Source organism: Narcine bancroftii, chromosome 3, assembly GCF_036971445.1.
Source record: "Narcine bancroftii isolate sNarBan1 chromosome 3, sNarBan1.hap1, whole genome shotgun sequence".
In the NCBI taxonomy this organism is placed as follows: domain Eukaryota; kingdom Metazoa; phylum Chordata; class Chondrichthyes; order Torpediniformes; family Narcinidae; genus Narcine; species Narcine bancroftii.
This window is the reverse complement of record NC_091471.1, coordinates 334,554,502-334,578,506: the sequence shown is the minus strand read 5'-3', so window position 1 is coordinate 334,578,506 and position 24,005 is coordinate 334,554,502. Positions and strand designations below refer to the sequence as shown.

Sequence of the window (24,005 nt, the reverse complement as noted above, 5' to 3'; positions counted from 1 at the left end):
GACTTGGATAGTGGTGCAAAAGCAACAGACTGAGTCTCAACATGGACAAGCCAAAAGAGATGATTGAGGGCATCAGGTGGATGAAGGACCACTCTCCATGGTAGATCAATGGCTTTGTTGTAGAGAGAGTGGGGAGCATAAATTTTCTTGGGATCAACTGAAAGGATGACCTATCCTGGACTCACAACACCTCCTCATTAGTCAGGAAAGTGCTGCAGTGCCTAACTTTCCTAAGGAGATTGATGAGGGCAAAACTACCAATAATTGTGGTGGTATTCAAAGAACAAATGATGACAAATATGGAAATATACAGTAAAAACAGCTAATTCTGTGAAGGTTCAGCAGGTTACCTGTGGAGAGAAAAATGGTTAAGGTTTCAGAATGCCATCCTTTCACCCAAGATCATTGACTTACTCAATTTCTCTTTTGATAGGTGCTGAGTATTTCCAGCATTTATGTCATTATTTCAAGATATTCGTAGGGTTAGTATCACAAACTATAGGGAATTTTTAAAGTCTGCTGATACTGGCATCAAGTGCAGACTTGCTGGATTGAAGTACAAACGTGCTGGAAAAATTCAACAGCTCATGCCCCATCCATAGGAAGTAAAGGTGCAGTGAACTGAGATTCACCGCTGGTGTCTTATACTGATGGCTGGCTCCACCCCCACCTACCCATATATAACCCTGGTTTCCTGCCTAATCCTTGAGCTCCTCTGAAGACCACTGTTAAGACCCTACCCTCGTTATAAGCTAATAAAAGCGTATGTTCTCCCTCCAGACGTGAGAGCTACAATTTTATTAGCTTTTTCCCCAAACGATGGAAGTGCTACTCAAGCCAGGTTTGGTGCTAAATGACCTTCTGTCCCCTGACGCAGCTGAGGAGTTCACGTACTGGCTAGATGGTTTCCAGGCCTACCTGAGTGCAACCAGAGATCTCTTTCACACCGATGAACTCAGGAGATCCGCACTTGTTTCGAGGGTAGGAACAAAAGGGTATGCAGTCATCAGGGACTGCACTACATATGATGCAGCTATCAAGGCTTTGATTTGGTACCTGAAGTCAGAAAACAAAGTCCTAGCGAGGCACCGACTCGCTTTACATCGCCAGTGGCCAGGAGAGACCATCAATGACTGCCTGCTGGATCTGTGGGCACTTACCAAGAAGTGCCGGTACGAAGCGGCTATGGGCCATGTTCGTGAAGAAGAACAGATCCGGGACACTCTTTTCGCGGGGGTCTGCTTGAGGTACATGAGGCAGCAACTGCTCGAGTTGGGTCACATTGAACTGGCCAAATCACCCAGGTGATCCCTTCCAAGAACTGGCTGCTCCCACTACCCCAGCCCTAATGGCTGCTGCTTCTAAAGTGCTTTTACTGTGCCAAGACCCAGCATCCCCGATCTCATTGCCCAGCTAAAGACATAGTGTGTTCCAGCTGCGGCAAGAAAGGACATTGGGTGAAGGTTTGCTGCGCAAGGGGAGACCCGGGGAAGTCCGCAGCCTGCACCACTTCCGGATCCAATTCCAGCCCAAAGCTGTCTGCCTTGAATTCACCCAAATCCACTTGCTGTGCTACATGCCGACAGAGGGTGGCAGTGAGGAAATGGCATGGAAAGTCTCAGCGGCCGTCTTGCCGTGACTCAAATTCAAGCTCGGTGCCTTCATCGGAGGAGGAAGGAGGGCGGCCATCTTACCACGCCACGAGGTTGACGCCATCTTACCCACAGGCAACCCAGGATGGTGGGGACCATTCAAGTGAGGAGTATGGAGTCTCCATGGTCCTTTCCTCGATGGTCCTAGATCAGGAGAGACCTCACCAGCTCAGCAACTCCATAGTGACTGTGAAGGTAAACGGACATTCACTAAATGGCTAATTGACACAGGCTCTACTGAAAGGCTCACAGACTATGAAAGAATACAACCTAAAGATGTACCCTTCCAATTATTGCATATTCCTTGCGTCTCAGTCGCACTCTACACATATTCAACAACATTGTATTTTACATTTGTCGTTTGAAGGGGCGCTTTCTGTAAGATATTCCTGTATGTACTTGATGAATTATGTGCTACGGTGCTGTTGGGTCTGGACTTCCTGTGTCACCTTAAAAGCGTGACCTTGGTGTATTCTGGTCCCCTCTCCCCTATAACGGTTCAGAACGGAAGGCCTCTAATATCAGAACCCACATGCAGCTTCTCCACACTGAATATTGACCCACCCAACTTCTCTTCCCAAATCTTGTCCTCTGACTGCAAACCTATTGCTACCAAGAGCAGGAGGTACAGCACAGCAGACCGAGATTTCATACAGTCTGAGATGCCACATCTGCTCAATGAAAGTATCATCGAACCTAGCACTAGCCCTTGGAGAGCACAAGTGGTAGTGGTAAAAGGGGTAAAAAGTCCAGGCTAGTAACTGACTATAGCCCCTCGAATTTCATACATGGTGAATTATCATTCTGCAGAATCGGGTCTATTCGACCATTGACCTGAAAGCTGCCTTATCACCAGCTGCCAATCCGTTCCAAGGACAGTCCATATACGGCATTTGAGGCTAAAGGTTATCTAACAATTCTGGAGGGTCCCTTTCGGTATTAATAATGGGGTTTCTATCTTCCAGAGACAGGTGGGTGGATGAGTACAGGTTGAAGGCTACCTTCCCCTACCATCAGTGGCCATACCTTGGAAGACCATGACGCCAACTTCCAGAGCTTTCTCCACACGGCAAAAGCCCTGATTCTCACTTATAACTCTAGCAAGTGCGTGTTCAGGACTAAACATCTGGTTATCCTTGGCTACATGGTGGAGAATAGGATCATTGGGCCTGATCCCGATAGGATGTGTCCCCTGTTAGAGCTCCCTGTTCCCAGGACCACGAAGGTTTGAAGAGATGCCTGGATATTTTCTCATATTACGCCCAGTGGATCCCTCAATATACTGATAAGGTTCGCCCTCTTTTAAAAACCACTATTTTCCCCATCTCAGCCAAAGCCCAACCGGCTTTTAACTACCTCTGAAATCACATTGTGAAAGCTGCCATGCACGCAGTGAATGAGAATGTACCTTTCCAAGGCGACGCTTCGGATGTAGTCCTGGCCACTACCCTCAACCAGGCAGACAGGCTGATTTCATTTTTTTATCAGACACTGCAAGGCCACAAGCTCGGGAACCCCTCTATGGAAAAGGAGGCTCAAGCCATTGAAGAAGTCATGAGGCACTGGAGACATTACCTGGCTGGTAGGAAATTTACAGTCCTCACTGGCCTGTGCTCTGTCACATTGATGTTTAGTAATGTCAAGAGGGGCAAAATCAAAAATGACTAAATTGCTAGGTGGAGGATTGAGCTCTCCACCTAAAATTATGACATTGCCTATAGACCAGGAGCCATTAACGACCCTCCAGATGCTTTATTCAGAGCAAGCTGTGCCTCTGCACACACCGGCCAACTCCAGTCTCTGCATAATGAGCTCTGCCATCCAGGGGTTACCTGCATGGCTCATTTTGTCAAGGAATGCAATCTGCCCTTCTCCATGAAAATGACCAGATCTTACCAGGTCTGTGCAGAGTGGAAGCCGCACTTCTACCACCCTGCAAAGGTGCACCTGATCAAGTCATCCAGGCCCTTCGAATGGCTGTGTCGATTTTAAGGGACCTCTCTCCTCCACGAACAGGAATGCTTTCTTCTCTATTATTGATAAGTACTCCCGCTTCCTGTTTGCCATTCTGTGTCCAAACACGTCCAATTTGTCAGTCACAAAGGCCCTAAATTCCATTTTCACTCTGTTTGGGTATCCCAGCTATATTCATAACGACCGGGGCTCATCCTTTATGAGTGATGAGCTAAGTCAAGACCTGCTGGTGTGAGACACCAGGACTGCTAGCTTCAACCCCCGGGGGAACAGGCAGGTGGTAAAGGAAAATGCCATGATCTGTATCTATCAAACTGGCCCTGAAGTCGAGCCTTCCAGACTCACGCTGACAGGAAGTCCTTCCTATGGAGCGCCATTCCATCCTTTGTAATGTGACCAACACTACTCCTCACAATCTCCTATTCAATTTTGAAAGAAAGTCGGCATCAGGAACTACACTCCCAACCTGGCTTACGACTCCTAGTCCGGTCCTTCTCTGGAAGCACTTGAAGAGAAGCAAGACCGACCCCCCCCAACCCAACCCCGGTGGAAAGGGTGAAACTGCTCCATGCCAATCCCACATATGCCTATGTGGAGTACCTAGATGGCAGGGTGGACACTATCTCCATCAGAGACCTGGCACCCACCAGAACAGAGGGTCCATTGCCTCAAGTGCCAGAGCTTGTTCTCACCACCCCCAGTCAGGGCCTCAGGGAATCCATAGAGCAAGAGACCCCACCTACCACTCTACAAGGGGACCAGGAGACCCAAGAAGCCCAAGGCCCTCCCGTGCTTATGTGCTCCACCAGGACCTCTAGACCCCCCAGACCACTTAAATCTGTAAATAACTATATTTTTTTATAAAAAAAATTTCTGAATCAATGTTCTTGCTCTTTATCCAGACCCTAAATTCTACAGGAAGTGGGTGAATGCAGTGGTGAGATTCACTGGTGATGTGTGTTACTCTGATGGCTGGCTCTGCCTCCCAGCTCTGCCCCCATCTACTCATATATAACCCTGGTTTCCCACCTAAACCCTGGCCCCTTCTGAAGACCACTGTAAGACTCTACCCTCAGTTATAAGCTAATAAAAATAAGCTAATAATGTTCTCTCTCCAGTCGTGGGAGCTTTTATTCACGGTACAATAGGGTAATGAACATTTTATGGCTGGGCCCTTTGTCAGATATAAGAGAAAGGCAAGCACCTAAATAAAAAGGTGGAGAGAGGGGAGAAGGGGAGCGGAGGGAGGAAAGGGCAGGGAGAGGACCACAGGCTAAAAGGTAAGAGGTCATCGGTGGTTACAGGTGGGAAGGTAGAAGAGAAAAAGGCTGAGATGTGATGGGGAGGATGTAGCTCTCTAGTAGGAGGGGGGGAAGTGAATGGGGAGCTAGAGGAAAGGAGATGGAGGGATATTGAAAAAAGAAAGTCTTTGGAAGGGAATTAACGGAAGTTAGAGAAGTTGGTGTTAATGCCATCTGTTTGGATCCTACTAGGGCAGAATATAAAGATTTTTTTTACCTCCAGTTTGCAGGTTGCTGCGTTTTGGTGTATGTGGCAATGATGTGTGGAATTCAATTGGTTGGTCACTGGGAGGTCTTTGCTGTTGCAGTACTCAGAGCAAAAGTACTCAATGAAACAATTTCCCAGTTTGCGTCTAGTTTCAATTTAAAATACACTACGCTGACATCCTCCCTCGTACCTACCATTGGAGATGTGCGCGATTTTATGTTTGCTGAAATTCATTAACACTATGTATTAACTATGAAGCCAGTTATGAGACAGCAAAGGGACATTACTTCATAATTAAATTGCATTTGACTGGTTTAGATAGCTTTCAAGAACAGTTTTTATCCAACAGCTTTGAAGCTCTTGAATCTCCCCATATTACCCTAACCCCAACACTACCCAGACCCATCAAAAGATCTGTCTGCACCTGCTGAAACATCAGTTCTTGCACTAACTGCAACTGTGGATATTTATTTATCCATCCTTTGATATTTATTATCTCTTTTTGTCTTGTATTTGTGGTCATTTACATATTTACCAGTGCAGTTGGTATTATTGACCCTAACCCTAATGTTATCTCCCCATGCCCGTCTGCATTTCCTCTCTGCTCACCTCTTTCTTCGTTGCAAGCCTTTATCTCTTTGGCTTTGAGAAGCATACGGTACAACAACAAAGAAAGGCCTGAGTATGGCGAGCAGCTGGCTATCGGGGTCTGGCGACCAGAGAACTATGTCCCCATATATTCTACCTGTCCGAGATTTGGCCTCTGGCTCCCTTGTGTCTCTTGTTTCACGCTATATTTTAACGCATTGGCTTCTTTCATATATCTAGTTTTTGACCATCTGAAATGTGTCAACTGTGCTTCCCAGGGAAGTGCTGTTGACAGTGATGCTTCTCAGATAAACTCTTGGAGTCAACTCCTGCACTGGTCCCAGTGGGAGAAGGCACTTGGGTGGACAGGAAATAGGAATACCGAGAAACAGCTGGAATATTTTAGGCATTGTGCTCTCTGGAACGTGCCAGCCTCTATCTGCGGCAACTGGGTATTCTAGCAATTAGATCATTTATCAACTGCTCACTCTTTAGTTAGAAAGGATGATCTTGGGCAAAAAGATGTCACAGATACTTTCCTGAATAGGGTGTGATACAGGGGCAGGTTGTGGGAGAAACACACCAATGATAAAACTCTAATCGCAGTCTCTTATTTCAGTCAGTGTCAGGTGCGGCAATGATAACTAATACTGGAGTCTCTGGGACTTGAATGTCTGGCAGCATGCGCAGAAGAATGATCAACGGCCGTCTTTGTCACTCGTAATCCCCCATGCAGTTGGAACCACTTTGCGTTTCCCAGAGCAGTTCTAGCTGCATGGGGGATTATGGGTAACGAAGACGGTCATTGCTTGGCATGTATATTAGACCTCACAGCGACAAGCTGCACTACCGCACCACTCGCCCCACCTCCATACGCTCCAGGCGACACACTACGAGGCACCATTCTTCATAAAAGCAGCAGATAGAGCTGGCCTCGAAGCAGAGGCCGGTATAAAAATACCTTTCGAGGGCTGAAAGTGATAAAGAACACAGTGATTTGGGAAGGGAAAGGAAAACAGGATGATGTTATTTAAACATTCAATGAGGTTGGAATGCAATCACTGTTCCCTCTGAGCTGTGGGTGTGCACATTTTGCAACCAGCCCACCAAGGAAATGGCGCTCATAAAAATAAGAAATACTCGTTGATGTTTTACTTAATGGAACCACAAACTGAACAAAGTAGTTCAAAGTATAAAATAAAATCTTAACTAAATATGTTACTTCGTAGAATGCAATCATACTTGTATAATATTAAAACCTGTTTATACAGTTTTATTAGCCATGATAGATAGGCTGGGCCAAAATGATCTTTGAACAAGGTCAAGTTTACATTTGTACAAGCATTGAGTGAGCACGTTCTTAGGCCACAGGAAAATGACTGACACAACAATAGATTTTTGCACACGAACTACTAAAAATGAGAGGGAACATTGGACACAATGTTGGCTCAATTAAGTATTTTTCACCCCTGCTGTTTCATAAAAACAGGTACTTTATGCATTTAAAGTCACCTGACAAGTTTGAATAACTGGTCAACTTTTAATTTTTTCCTGGGTGATGAATTTTTAAAAACTTTTTGATGCTTTGTAATGTTTAATTTTATTTGGAAAGTTTTCAGCCAAATAATGGCATCAGTAGTTTTCCATGATTCCTTCACTTATTCTCCTTCAATAAAATCCATCTCTATCTTGTGCTGAGACTCACAATGATACTTGGAAAGTTTCTCACACACTCACACAACCCCCCACACACACACCCCTCCACACACACACACACACACACCTCCACACACTCACCCCTCCACACACACACACACCTCCACACACTCACCCCTCCACACACACACCCCCCCACACACACACCCCTCCACACACACACACACACACCTCCACACACTCACCCCTCCACACACACATACACCTCCACACACACACCCCTCCACACACACACATACACCTCCACACACACACCCCTCCACACACACACACACCTCCACACACTCACCCCTCCGCACACACCCCTCCACACACACACATACACCTCCACACACACACCCCTCCACACACACATACACCTCCACACACACACCCCTCCACACACACACACCTCCACACACTCACCCCTCTACACACACACCCCTCCACACACACACACCTCCACACACTCACCCCTCCACACACACCCCTCCTCACACACACACACCTCCACACACTCACCCCTCCACTCACACACCCCTCCACTCACACACCCCTCCACACACACATACACCTCCACACACACACCCCTCCATACACACACATACCCCTCCATACACACACATACCCCTCCACACACACACACCTCCACACACTCACCTCTCCACACACTCACCCCTCCACACACACACCCCTCCACACACACACACCTCCACACACTCACCCCTCCACACACACACCCCTCCACACACACATACACCTCCACACACTCACCCCTCCACACACACACACCCCTCCACACACACACACACACCTCCACACACTCACCCCTCCACACACACACCCCTCCACACACACATACACCTCCACACACTCACCCCTCCACACACACACACACACCCCTCCACACACACACACACCTCCACACACTCACCCCTCCACACACACACACACCTCCACACACTCACCCCTCCACACACACACACCCCTCCACACACACACACACCTCCACACACTCACCCCTCCACACACTCACCCCTCCACACACACACACACCCCTCCACACACACATACACCTCCACACACTCACCCCTCCACACACACACACACCTCCACACACACACACACACCTCCACACACACACACACACCTCCACACACTCACTCCCCCACACAGTCACCCCTCCACACACACACACCCCTCCACACACACACACACCTCCACACACTCACACACACCTCCACACACTCACCCCTCCACACACACACACCCCTCCACGCACACACACACACCTCCACACACACACACACACACCTCCACACACTCACCCCTCCACACACTCACCCCTCCACACACTCACCCCTCCACACACACACACCCCTCCACACACACATACACCTCCACACACTCACCCCTCCACACACACACACACCCCTCCACACACACACACACCTCCACACACACACACACACACCTCCACATACTCACCCCTCCACACACTCACCCCTCCACACACACACACACACCTCCACACACTCACTCCTCCACACACTCACCCCTCCACACACACACACACCCCTCCACACACACATACACCTCCACACACACACACACACCTCCACACACACACACACACACACACACCTCCACATACTCACCCCTCCACACACTCACCCCTCCACACACTCACCCCTCCACACACACACCTCCACACACTCACCCCTCCTCACACACACACACCCCTCCACACACACATACCCCTCCACACACACACACACCTCCACACACACACACACCTCCACACACACACACTCACCCCTCCACACACACATACACCTCCACACACTCACCCCTCCACACACACACACACCCCTCCACACACACACACACACACACCTCCACACACTCACCCCTCCACACACACACACCCCTCCATACACACACACACACCTCCACACACACACACACACACCTCCACACACTCACTCCTCCACACACTCACCCCTCCACACACACACACACCCCTCCACACACACATACACCTCCACACACTCACCCCTCCACACATACACACACCCCCCGCATCAAATTCACCACTAAAGATGTTCTCTTGAATTGATGGATTTATTGGTAATTGTGTTTTTTTACAAGTGGAAACACCTTGTCTATTGTACAATTTAAAGCCATGAAACAGTTACCCCTCCATTCTCTGTTTTCTGACAGATGAAACCTCTCTCAGTATCATCCATCATAACCCAGGTGCTACATAACTACCACTATCGTCAGCATTTGTTATCGAGCAGCAGAAGTCATTAAAAGCAGGTTTCAAACTAATCTTTCATTCTCCATCATAGATTCTCAAGGTGGGGCGTGGGGTTTAAGAATATTTTCGTGGGACGTCGGAAAATTTTGGGAAATAATTAAAAAGTTGGTTTGAGAAAAAAAATGTGAAAGTTGTGGCTGGGCAACACTGTCAGTACAAGGCAATTGTGGTAACTTCCAAGTAAAATCACTTGGTTCTTTTTATTTTCATAACGTGTTTTTGCTCTTCTGATGTTTCTCTGTTGTTTCTCTTATTTTAACTGTTGTTATCCTTGGTTAACATTATATTATCATCTATTCCAAATGATCTAATTGTCAGCAACGATTCTAAATTATCTCAACAATAATGTCTCCGTCCAAAATTATACCCTTTTATTTTCTCAGTTCAGTAGTGAGTGAGGCCTGGATCTGTTTGTATCTTTGTGTACTAGTGTATTGATGGGGGATGGATCAGGGTGGGGGTCCACCCCGGGCACCAACCTGAGGGGGTCACCAAAACTGGAAAAAAATAGGGACCCCAGAAAGTAAAGCACAAGACTAGCGCAGTTTTAATGTACTCTGTGAGGAAAAAATGTCAGAAACCGCGCTAATGTTTTTTTTCCCATTTATTTTTAGGTCAGTATTCTTCCTTTGATTCGATCATTACTTTTCAATTCTAAGACATGATAAAATATTGATTAATCTGTTTCAGGGAGCTTGCGCTGTTGTATTAATCTGTTTCAGGGAATTCACACTGTTGTATATTCAAAATGAGCAGACTAAGCAAGCAAAAGGTTCATCAATATTGAGTGGAGTTCTTGAAGTTTGGATTTAAAACTACTGTACATGATGAACGTGCACCTTTTGGTCTATTATGCCAACAGGTTTTGACAAATGAATCAATGAAAGAAGGCTGTCGTGAAGCTCATTTGAGGGTAAAACATCCTGACCATGTCAATTGAAAATTGGAATATTTTAAATCACTATGTGAGAAGTTTGAAAATAGATCAAAAATCACTTCATTATTCACTGCGCAAACTACAGCCCTGAATTATACTCTTGAAGCTGGCTATGAAATTTCTCCGCTGATAGCAAAACATGGGAAGAATCATACGATTGGGGAGGAACTGATTAAACTCGCAATATCATGTTTCTCTTTTTAACAATTTTTTTATTTTTCACACTATGAACCATACTGACCAAAATACACACAAACATTTCCCTCTTGAATATACACAGTGTCATTTTCTCCCCATTTTCCCCCCTCCCTTCTCTCCCTCCTTCCCACCCCCCTCCCCACCCACTAAACGTTCAACATATACAATACATTAAACCCATTAAACAATGTCATCACACAATGAAAATAAACAAGAAAATTGTGTCATCTACTTTTACACACTGGGTCAGTTCATTTCGTCTTCTTCTCATTCTGTCATTTTAGGGGGTGGAGGTCCGCGGTAGGACTTCTCTGTTGTGTTCCATGTACGGTTCCCAAATTTGTTTGAATACTGTGATGTTATTTCTTAAATCATATGTTATTTTTTCCAATGGAATACATTTATTCATTTCTATGTACCATTGCTGTATTCTCAGGCTCTTCTGATTTCCAGGTTGACATTATACATTTTTTTGCTACAGCTAAGGCTATCGTAATAAATCTTTTTTGTGCTTCATCCAAATCGAGGCCAAGTTCTTTACTTCTTATATTACTTAGAAGAAAGCTCTCTGGATTTTTTGGTATGTTAATTTTTTGTGATTTTATTTAATTCCTAATTTAGATCTTCCCAAAACTTTTCCATTTTCTCTCATGCCCAAATTGCATGTACTGTTGTTCCCGTTTCCTTCTTACAGCGAAAACATCTATCTGATACTGTTGGGTCCCATTTATTTAACTTTTGGGGCGTGGTGTATAGCCTGTGTAACCAATTATATCGTATCATACGTAACCTCGTGTTTATTGTATTTCTCATAGTTCCAGAGCATAGCTTTTCCCATGTTTCATTCTTTATCTTTGTTTAGATCTTGTTTCCACTTTTGTTTAGGTTTACAGCTTATCTCATCGTTCTCTTTCTCTTGCAGTTTGATGTACATGTTTGTTATAAATCTTTTAATTATCATTGTGTCTGTAATCACATATTCAAAACTGCTTCCTTCTGGTAACCTCAGCTTGCTTCAATATCATGTCTTTCCTTCTGGTAACCTCAGCTTGCTTCAATATCATGTCTCTCAAAACAGTTCTGCAAAAGGATGACAAAGATGTCTGAGCAATGCCATGTCTGCAACATAATAGATGACATGGGTCAAGGCATTGAAAAACAGCTTATTGAGAAGTTGAAATCATGAAAGTTCTCAATACAACTGGATAAATCTACTGTATAGGACAGTGAGTCTCTGTTTTGGTATACATGAGATATACTGATCAGGAAGAGTTTCAAGAAGAGATGTTGTTTTGTGAATCATTAGAAACAGCCACTACTGAAGTTGATATCTACAGCAAGCTCAAAAATTATTTGGATGAAAATGAAATATCAAAAGGAAACATTTTTTGTGATGCAGATGGTGCACCTGCTATGATGGGTAAAAAACAGGATGTTTAAAATTAATGAAGGATGGAAATCCAAACATGTTGGTTGTGCATTGTGTTATCCACCAAGAAAATTTAGTCACCAAGAAAGTTGCCCCTGTTCTACACGAGATTGCTTGCATTCTGTGATCAAATACATCAATGTCATCAAAGCTAATGCCAAATGTGAACATCTGTTTAAACAGTTTTGTGTCAAAACTGTGAGATTATTGCTTCACACTGAAGTAAGGTGGTTGTCAAAGGGAATCTGCTTCAAAAGGTTTATGGAACTGTTTGATCTCCTCACAACAGCTGGCAAAACTTAAGTGAGTTACTTGACGGACATTTTTGAGAAACTAAGTGCATTGAACAAGAAACTCCAAGTAGAAAATATGATGCTTGTTTATGCAAAAACAAAAATATTTGGATTCGTGACACTTCTAGAATTATGCCAAAGAAATATTTCTGAAGAAATTTCAGTCAATTCTATTGGTTGAATAAGGGTGAGGTAACTCATGCTGCTACAAGTGTCATTTTTGACTATTTGAAAATGTTGGTTACCGACTTCAATTATAGATTTTGTGATTTAAAGGCAATGGATTTTCCCTCTTGATGAACTCGGCCATTGCTGAAGTTCCAGTGCAATACCAAGAGGAATTATCTGAGTTGCAACATGATGAATCTGAAAACTCTGTTCAAAGTGAAAGGAACCATGATGTGGCTGTCTAACAAGATCAAAAAGAAATACACAAACTCCACTACTTCCGCAAGGGAACAATTGATACATCTTATTTAGTAGAATGTGGCTTCAATGCTGTTGGTGATTTTCTACAAGCCAAAAAATCAAATCAAAAAAAATCTGCAGCCAGCGTCAGGGGCAAGGTTCCCACTGAAGTGACGACAATTGTTGAATGTGTGTTTGAGATAGTTGACATATTGAAGTAGTAGTTGAATATGAAATATGTGTTCCAGTGTATTCCTGACTTTAATTGCATTGAAATGGACTTGCAGCAAATGAAAACTTTTGAACATGTAACTTTTTTCCACTAAAGATGGGGCATATATTTTTTGAAAAATTAAAGTGGGACCTAGGGCAGGAAAGGTTGAGAACCACTGCTCAAGGTAGAAATTTTCATAACTGTCTGAATATCAATAGAATCATTACAGATCATTATTTATTGTGCATTTTAATATGAATTTGATCAATTCTGAAGTAATAGAAAAACAAAACTAGGCTTAAATAACACAATCTAGGTGGAGGTAAACACAAGAGCTGTGCATTTTCTACCTTCCCCGATGATCACATTTCACTTTTATTTTTCCTCTTCTATCACAGGAAGTGTATACATTTTACAACTTTGTACTGTTAAATAAATGTCTTTAACAGATCTCAAAAGAAAGCTGTGAACACATTTTCCTCAGCAGATGTTTTTCTATGAAATTTTATTCAAACTCAGAGACTGATATGAAAGATGGAAATTCCTTTTTTTTTATTCCCAACTAACCCATCTTATTTGTAAGAATTTGAGAATTAACCATTCCACCCACACCATTAATTTCTGGATCACTGCCCACCTTTATATTGAGTTTAAAGTATTTGTCACCAGCACCTGCAAGTCTGTGCTGCTCCACCTTCCCCCACCTTATTCAGGTGTTTGCCCGATCTTTGGTATCCCTGGTGAAAGGCTCAGGCCTGAAATGTTGACTCCCATCCATGCATGTTGCGTGACCTGCTGAGTTTCTCTTGCACTGTTCCAGTTCTCCAGCATCTGCTACCTCCCTGTTTAGCCACAGTGTTTATGCCCTCTGGTTTATGTTGCATCCTCTCTTTCTTCTGCATTGTGAAGTTTTAACTGCCCATTCCACCAGTTATCTGCACTTCCTCAAAGCCTATTGCTATCCTCAGCACATTTCCCTATGCATACCTCACCCTTATTCAACCAGACTCCTGAGAGAACTCCATTGTATATTTGTCTGACCTTTCACAACTGCCTGCTTCCTGTTCCTCAGCCAATTCTCTATCAGTTAGGTGGAATCTGTGGAGAAAATCAGGCAGAATCTATGGAGAAAGTCAGTATTAGCAAATGATTTTGCAATTATCAGCAGTTAAAATTATTTTCAAATCAAACAGTGCAAAGGACAAAATAAATTTCCAAAAATGAATGTATTTTCCAGTGCTTCCCGACATGCTGAGTCTTTCCAGCATATTTTGATTTTATTTCAGATTTACAACATCTGTTGATTTTGCTGTGTGAATTTCTGATTAAAGCCAAGCAATAAACCAGATATTAACATTCCCACCTGTGGAATTACCAGGTAGACGTTGCCAGAGCCTGGGTGTAACAAGGTGGACATTCCACTCAGTGTCATTCACTTGTCCCTCTGTTTCTTTCCTGTTGACTGCATTTTCATGAACAACCGATACTGCCTGACAATCCCTTCGATCAGATTCAAGAAAACAAGCCAAAAAGGATGAAAAGAAAGTAGCTGACAAAAAAGGAAAGAGAGCATCCAGATCTGCAGGGAAGGAGGATGAGAAGGAGGTATGATCACTGTAATGTTATGCTTCATTCCCCATTCAATTCCAAGTTTGGCACTTTAGCTCTCAAATTTGATCTGGTTAGATTGATTCTAGTTCAGACTGATTTTAGCCCTACAGATAGAGGGCTGCATTCCTGGTAGCTTGTACCCTGTCCAATCTGTTTAGAAATTCATGACCTACCTCACACTCTTCCTTTGCTATCCAATTGTTCGTTTTGTGAGTTCTTAAAACTCTGATCTACCATTGCCTTCCCCCTACCATAATATTTGTTCTATTTATTCCTAAGCACTAAGCTCAGTATCATCTAATCCCTAGATCATGACTTACCTTCTTAATAGGTAAAAAAAATTCTTCGCCTGATCTGAGCCACACTCAAGAGTAAATGGCACAGTTAGCTCACCCCTATTACAGCGCCAGCGATCTGGGTTCAAATCCACTGCCGTCTGTAAGGAGACACATTCTCCCCGTGTCTGCGTGAGTTTCCTCCGGGTGCTCCAGTTTCCTCCCACCCTCCAAAACGCAGTGTTAAAAGTTTAATTAGGTGGCATGGGTTTCATGGGCCAGGAGGCGCTTCTACTGTACTGAGTCTTTTAAAAAATTAAATTTTTAAAATGTTACATTTATGCCTCAAGTGTTAAGGAATAGCCAGCTCTGAAGAAAGATGCGGGCCTGTTACTGTTTGCTTTCATTTAGTCCTTCCAAAACCTTTCTATCCACAAATTACAAATGTATTTTTAATGTTATAACTGTACCTGATTCTGCAGTTTCCACTGACAGCTCATTCCAGACAATCCACTGGGTGAAAAAAACCTTTCACTCCCTCTTAAACCTTTCCACCTCCACCTTAATCCTACATTTTCTAGCTCTAGATTCACCAACCCTGGGAAAAGTCTGAGAGCTCACTTTATCCATGCCCCTCATGATGTTACAAATCTCTACAAGGTCATCCCTAAGCCCCCTTCACTCTAGGGAATAAAGACCTAACCTCTCTAATCCCTCCAAGCAACTCAACCCTGTGCCCCCCCCATCTTCCCCCCCCCCCCCCCCCCCAGTCTTGGCAACATCCTGTGAGGCTCCTCTGCATCCCTTCCAATTTGATATCCTTCCTACAGCTGGGTGAACTGCAAACAGTACTTTGAGTGTGGTCTTGTACAGCTGAATTGAGTTCCCTCACATTGAACGCCTTTACCATCTTGCTCAACATCTTTGTCTGTCATGTTTCCTCTCCCTGGTTCACCTGTCCCTCTCACGTTGGCCTCTTTACACTTCTCAACCCCAGTTTCCAGAAAGAGTCTTAGCTCAAAACGTCAACCATTCTTTTTCTCCCACTGACACTGCTCAATCCATTAATCTCCTCCAGCAGAAGGTTTTGAGCTACAGATTCCAGCATCTGCAGTCTTTTGAATCCAATTGGCCAGCTTCCCTTGTGTCCCAAATGATCCAACCTTCCAGACTAATCTGCCATGCTGGACTTTGTCAAAGATCACAAGTTAAAGGAACAGAAGTAGGCCACTTGGCCCATCAAGTCTCTTCCATAATTCCCTAAGATGAACTATACTCACACCTAGTTCCAATTGCCAGCCTTTTCCCCCATTATCCCCTGACCAATTAGATACTTAGCAAATCTCCTGCTTACTCTCCCAGCGATCGGCCATCCACTACTGTATGCGGTGATGAGTTCCACAAATCCACAACTCTCTGACTAAAGAATTTTTTTCTCATCAGTTTTAAATGGATAACTAATTTTAAAACTGTGCCCTCTTGTCCTGGATTCGCCCACCAAGGGAAATATCTACATCCACTCTGTCAAAGCCTTTCAAAATTGAAATATTTCTGAGATTCCCCTCTCATTCTTCTATACTCCAACAAATAGAATCCAAGAGGTGCCCAATACATTCCTTGGATTGGCACCTAGTATTTACTAGGATGTATTTACCATCCTAGTAAACCTTCTCTGCACTCTCTCCAACAACATCACATCCTTTCTAAGATAGGGACCCAATGTCTCACCAGTGCCCCATAGAGCCTCATCAACACTTTACTCATACACTATTCCTCTTGAAATGAATGCCAACATGGCATTCACTTTCTTTACTAACGATCCAACCCGGTCATTAACTTTTAGGTTTCCCTGCACGAGAATGTCCAGGTCCCTTTGCACTTCCGAGGTTTGAATTTTCACCCCATCTCTATAGTTCTCTGCCTGTTTATTTCCACTACCAAAATGTAGAACTGTACATTTCTCAACATTGTATCTCATCTGCCATTTTTTGCCAAGTCCCCCAATCTGTCTCTATCCTTCTGCAATTTTTTGGTTTCTTTAACACTTCCTGCTCTGCCACCCATCTTGGTGTCATCTTCAAATTTGGCCACAAAACCATTCAATCCACAATCCAAGTCATTAATACAAATTGTAAACAATTTGGCAGCCCCAAGACTGACCCCTGCAGAACATTTGTTACAAGCAGCCAACCTGAACAGGATCCCTTTATTTCAACCCTTTGTTTCCTGCCTATCAGCCAATTTTATATCCAATCTAATATCATCCCTGTAATTTCATGGGCTCTCATCTTATTAAGCAGCTTCACATGCAGCACCTTATGAAAACCCAAGTACACAACATCCGCATCCTCTCCTTTGTCCATCCTACCTGAGATTTCTTCAAAAAATTCTAATAGGTTGGTTAGGCAGGATCTACCCTTCCAATTGAAAAACCATGCTAACTTGGACCTATCCCTAGATCCCTATGCATCTCTAGGTATTTCACACCATGTCCTTGAGGATTGACCCTTAACACCTTGTCAACTACCGATGTCAGACTAATAGGCCTATAGTTTCTTTTTTCTGTTTCCCACCTTTCTTAAACAGCAGAACCACATTTGCAACCTTCCAATCTTCTGGAATCATGCCAGAGTCTATTGATTGATACACCTGATAACAGCTTTTCCTTTTCATATTTAAAACTAAATTTAACCATGTTATGATCACTTCTTCCTCTATTTTCTGCAGGTGTGGTTATCTGGGGCAAGCATACATCCCAGATCTCCCACATCTGGAGTAATCTATAACCCTAGTTGACCCCATTAACTTGTATGATAAACATCCTTACCTGGTCTTACCTCCCCACTTTCAAGCAAGCAGTTCTCCTTGGCCACCAAGAGACAAAAGCACTATTTTAATGCCTTGAGTCTCTCTGGCCACCACCAGGACTGTTCCTCCTTTTATGTAACCTGTCCAGCCCTAGACAATGGTCACAACTTCTCACCCTCAACCCTTAATAAATCACTTAACTGTTTAAACCAGGTGAAAAGAAGATAAGTTGCCTTACCTTTTTAAATCTGACCCCCGGCTGACTGACATTATGCACCTGCACAGTGGTCCCCTACCCGACCTTAGCCTTTACAATTTAAAATAAAAATTCAAAAACAATTCACTACTTACAATTTTCCCAGCGACTGTCCTCTTGCTCTTCTGGCTTCACACCAATATATACACCTACTGCCCTGCCCTCATTATAACATGACGGGACAGGCCACCTTGCTCATTCTGAAGTTTATTAACATCTTCCAATTTGTTGCAGGTGATCTCACCATTGACTTTCAGTGCATATGGAATTTGTAGATTGTCAATGACAAAAAGAGGGCCCAGTCCTCTACAGAAACTGTATGATTTTACCCACATGTGCCATTTTTCTCATAGAAACGTCAGTCAGGCAAAAAGACAAAGAGTAAAGATGATAAGAAATTATCCAGTCCCATATCATCCAGGAACAGCAAGTATGTGGTAAACTCCAAAGAAAATCTCCTGGAAGAGCAGAATCAGATGGAATCTGTCAGTCACAAGATCTACAGAGAGAAATTGTACACAGAGGTAAGAGTTACTCTGGGGCGACTATTATCCAGTATAGAGAAGTGGCACTTGGCTAAGAATTGGATTTCACCTTCATTTTGGTGGTCTAATTGGATTGTTCACGAAATTGGGCAAAATTCCTTGGCTATGTGTATACAGTGTGAGGCCACGTTTCAGTAAATGAAGTGCTCCCACAGGAATGGAGAGGGAAAGGGATCACCAGGATGGCCTCATGCTCAGCAAGCATGGATTGAACTCTGTTGGAAGCTTTGACTATGTGGACATTATGAGGATGGGTTCAGGCTTGCTCCATACGCCATGCTCAGTCAGTTTAGCATCCTAATACCAACAAACCGGACCCACACAGTGAGGTGTGGAAGACTACTAGCATCTGAGAAACTGGAGGCAGCATCTGCACAGCAGGAGGATGGAAAATTATGTTTCTTCCCCCAGAAACACTTCACATGTTGCAAAATCCAACAGATTATTCAAATTATGTGGCAAATAATGTCCCCTTCTCCATCTGCAGAGAGTGGCTAGGATCAGAAATGCATAGTCTGAAAGGGTGGTGGAAGTAAATTCTCTTTTTGTTTACAAAAGCAACTGATAACTACTTGACCCCAGAAAAAAAGGCTGAGTAAGAGCTCCTCCTGCAGAGAGTTGGCCTCCTTGGGTGTCTGGGTGGGTCACTGCACCATACTCAACGCACACCTCTTCACTACTTGTATCTGGTTAAGTGTCAGGATGGGTCCCTGCACCATAATGAAGATACACCCCTTTACAACTTGTATTTAGTTAGTGTCAGGGTGGGTGGCTACACCACACTTCAGATTGCCAGTTCTTTGCCATTTGCATCTGGTTAGAACATAGAGGATAGTAATCTACAACACAATACAGTGTTGTGCCAACCTACTCTAAAATTTTAAAAACTTAGACATACAGCACTGTAACAGGCCATTTTGGCCCACGGGTCCACGCTGCCCAATTTACAACCCTCAGACTGCTGAATTACTAAAAATACTAATTATTATTAATATTTATATATATATGTCTGTATGCATTATATCTGTATTTGCATTTGCACTGTTGCACCGGGTTGTACTGATACAATCGGATGATAAACAAACTTGAACTTGAAAGGGGTTGGGAGTGAGCACAAAGAAACTTTTATGTCATTCGACAGCACAGAAATAGAGTAAACACATCAGGCAATGAGCTCTTGCCTGAAATATTAAGCTTTTTTTTCTCTCTCAGATAGCACCTGTTATGCTGAGTGCTTCCAGTGTTTTCTGATCCTACTTCAGATTGTCAGCATCTGCCATTATTGGCTTCTCTAAGCTCATCAGTTATCTTTGTGTGTAGACATTGTAATATGAATCTGACAGTAACCAGGAGCAAACACCACAGAAGGTTAATGACTCATTCGTCTGTTTGAGGGTGAACACCCCAATGTATGATAAACATCTGTCTTGAGATTGGGTCATGAATTAATCTTTATCTCAGATGGTAAATGTAAGCAGAGTAAAACAGAATTAATTTAATTCTTGGCCAGATTAGCTGTCTTCTTCCTTCCTTCCCACTTGTGCCCAGCTCAATGACATGCACAGAATTTTATTTAGCACCCACAGGCATGCATTTTTACTTGGAGGAGATGCCCATTCTCTTTCTCTCCTCTCCTCTGGCCATCTATCTCTCCCTTTCTCCTATTCCCGATCTTTCCTCGCTCTCCATCACATCTCCTCCTATTTTCTTTCTCCTTTTACCTTGCTTCCTACCTCTCATTCTCACTGCCTCCTCCCTCCTCTTCTTCCCTCACTCAGAAGTGTACAGCAGAATTTGGATTAAGTCTGGTTGTTCCTCCTCCATCAGGTCTATGGACGGCTATCGTCCATGATGAATGACGTTTCCTTTCTCTTTGAGGAGTTGAAGTGGAAACAAATGGAGTCTCTGGATAAGTGTGTCTGATCACTTGTGAAGTGGGCACAGAATGAAGGAGCTGGCGCACAGAACAGACTTTGCTCAATTGTATGTGTGAAAATTAGATTAAAATTGTTAACAAATTGTACTTTGTGTTTTCTTCACTTCCCACAGTTTGTACCAAAGGAATTGTCACGTATAAGGGGATCATTACCTTAGCTATTTATTCCGTAGTCATTGCTCCTCTTGTAAGTACAATGCCCTCTTGTGGGCCTTGATTCTGATGAACAGATTGAGGCTCAGAGACAGTGACAAAGAAATCTTTCTGTTCATTGAACTCAAACATTTTTCTCTCCACAAATGTTGCCTGACCTGCTAAGTTCTTCCAGCATCTTGCATTTCAGATTTCCAGTGTCGACTCCAATTCTCTTTTGCATACTGGGGACAAAACTTTGACTGAAGATGTATTCAATCAAACCAAGGCAGACTCAAATCCAAAGAGAAAGGGTTCAACAAGAAAGTCTACAGATGCTGGGGTTGAGTGCAATACACAAACGTGCTGGAGAAACTCAGCAGGTCACACAGAGTAACTAATGTTTTGGGCCTGGGCAAAGCCTTGTCTTCACATACCACCCCACCAGCTCCACATCCAACACATTATTCTTCACGGTTTTCTCCACCTACAAAGTTACCCCCAGTCACATCTTCCCCAAGTGTCCAACCAGACGGCATCAATATCGATCTCCAGTTTCTGAAAAACTCCCTCCCCAGAGTTTCTTTCTTTCCCTGTACCTCTGTCTCTTTCCCTCCAGCTCCCCACCCCTTCCCATCCCTCAACCCTCTCCCCATCAATTCTCAGGTCTCTCTCTTCTACCCTCCTATCTGTATCCACATACTCCTTGTGCTCCTCCCCTTCCTTTGTAATGGCACTGATATACTACAGCCTACAAAACAATTAAAGAATACACTCACTCGTTTCTTTCAGCAAGCAATGGAGTCCACTTTCTTTATTGCCTGAAGACACAACATTGCATTCTTCAACTCCCTAAACACCACCCAGCCAATCCCCTCTGACCTTCTCATTGGCTCACTGCCACACGGGTGATCCTGATGCTCTCACTCTCTTCCACACCAGTGAATGCCCGCTATTGCCACATCATCAGTAGCGACCAGCACCACTGCTAACACAGTTAAGTACACGACCGTGACACTCTCTCCTCTCCTCTTCCCACCTTCCACCACCTTTTTATTCAGGCACTTGCCTGTTTCAGTTTATACCTGATGAAAGGCCCCAGGCCCAAAACATTGGCCTCCCTTTCTCCCTGTGGATGCTGCGTGACCCGCTGGGTTTCTCTATCATATCTGTGTATTGTAAGAGAAGTTACAATTTCATTGCAAAGTAACCGATCAAGGGTCCACAGTTGATTTAACCAGGAATATATTATGCAGACAAAGAATTGCTGGAGGAACTCAGCAGGTATCCATGAGTAGAAAGGGACAGTCCTGGTCTGGATGGCCTCATCCAGGGAACAAGTGTGGTCCTTTGGGAACTGCCCAGGGTAACTGCAGAAATTCACCTGTATCTCCACCATATGTCCCTTCTTCCACACTCATGGACCTCCGTGTCCACACTCACAGAACCTCGTGTCCACACTCACAGACCCCCGTATCCAGCCTCACAGACCTCCCATGTCCCAACTCACAGACCTCCATGTCCACCCTCACAAATCCCCATGTCCCAACTCACAGACTCTCACGTCCACCCTCACAGACTCCTGTGTCCACCCTCACAGACCCCCATGTTCACACATCCTCACCCCCGGTCCACACTCACTCACCCCCATGTCCACACTCACTCACCCCCATGTCCACACTCACTCACCCCCATGTCCACAGTCATCCTCTTGTCCATACTCACTTACCCTGTCCACACCCTCATCCCCATATCCACACTCAATCACCCCATGTCCTCTTCCTTTGTGCCACAGGAGCTCTGAATCGTCACCATGGCACCTCTCAAACTCGTTTGCCACAGGTCTGCTCCCACTCTTTGACTTTGCAACAAAAGAAACAGTGTTCTGCTGATCCTCGCCGTCCACCCCACCAGCTGCATTCAGCCCCCTTTATTGTCCTGCCAGTTCCAACCCTTCCCACCACCAGACACACCAGTGGTCTTTATCTTTGTAATTCAGTTATGATTACCCCACTTGTTCCTCCCTTCCACCTCACACCACCCCCTCCCCACAATCACCCTTTCTTTCTTGCCTGTGTTTGCAGTTGTTTTCTTTTAAACAAATGGCCTGTTTGTCTGAAGCAAGTAAGGATTTTGGTACATTGTGCAATGTATATGGCAATAAGCTCATTATTGGTGTACAAGAGGATGAGGGGTGATCTCATAAGGGTGTACAAAATCACGAGGAATAACTCAGGTGAATGCAGAGTGTGTTTTGCCAAGAGTGGAGGAATCGGTAACCAGGGGACATAGGTTTAAGGTGAGGGGGGGAGATTTTTAACAGGAACCTGAGGGGTAATTTTATTTACATGGAGGGTGGTGCGTGTATGGAATGGGCTGCAGGAGGAGGTGATTGAGGCAGGGGCTACTGCAATGATTAAGAAAAATATTGGATGGATACATGGATAGGATGGGGTTAGAGGGATCTGGGCCAAATGCAGGCAGGCAGGCGGGACTAGTGTGGATGAGACATTTTAGTTGGCATGGGCAAGTTGGGCTGAATGGGCTGTTTCCCTGCTGTTGGACCTTGTCAGCATTTCGCAGGGATGGCTTGCTTCTTTACTTCCTGATCCACTCTCCCACCCCCACCTTCCACTCCCTGTCCCACACATCCTTCCTCTGCAACCGGTGGAGGTGCATCACCTGTCCCTTCCTATGTCCCTCACCCGAGGAATGGTTCCAGGTGGAGTGGAGCTCACGTCTCCAGTCCTAGCAGGGCGATATCCTCTCCCCTGCAGACTGGGGGCTTCCTTGGCAGAGCACTGGTCTGTCATTTTTGTTCACCTGCCCACTCCTACTCTGACCTGTCTATAGCCTCCTGCATTGTTACCACAAGACCAGGCCTGGATTAACAATTAAGCAAAATAAGCATGTGCTTAGGCCACTAAGGGAAGGGGCATGTCAGAGTTTTTTCCAGTGCTGGATTTACCATGGTGAAGCCCCCACAAAAAGGGGGCCCCCACAATAAAAGAAAAAAAACTTTTTTTAATCTACCAATCATTCAGAGGTTAGAGCACTGGTCTTGTAAACCAGGGGTTCTGAGTTCATTCCTCGATGGACAAAGTGGTGGCTCTCTAAAAGGCAGATATAGTTTTCCTACAAGAAACACACCTTATAAAATTGGAACACAATAACTTATAAAGGGACTGGGTGGGACAAGTGATTTTGTCATCTTTTAACACC

General features: G+C 44.3%; 1 protein-coding gene across 5 annotated transcripts in view; it reads left to right on the top strand.

Moving 5' to 3' along the window:
* Nucleotides 1–24,005, top strand: part of mycbpap (mycbp associated protein) — a 163,077-nt gene that overhangs the window by 80,393 nt on the left and 58,679 nt on the right. Inside the window, exons 17-19 of one of the 5 annotated variants that reach the window (XM_069929378.1) lie at nucleotides 14,731–14,825; nucleotides 18,524–18,694; nucleotides 20,543–20,738. In XM_069929378.1, coding sequence (XP_069785479.1) covers nucleotides 14,731–14,825; nucleotides 18,524–18,694; nucleotides 20,543–20,638 — 362 coding nt within the window. In that variant the 3' untranslated portion in view covers nucleotides 20,639–20,738. Of the gene's footprint in view, nucleotides 1–3,140; nucleotides 3,235–9,641; nucleotides 9,741–14,730; nucleotides 14,826–18,523; nucleotides 18,695–20,542; nucleotides 20,739–24,005 lie in introns of those variants that run through there. The other 4 variants (XR_011354675.1, XM_069929379.1, XM_069929380.1 and 1 more) reach the window with 4 other exon arrangements.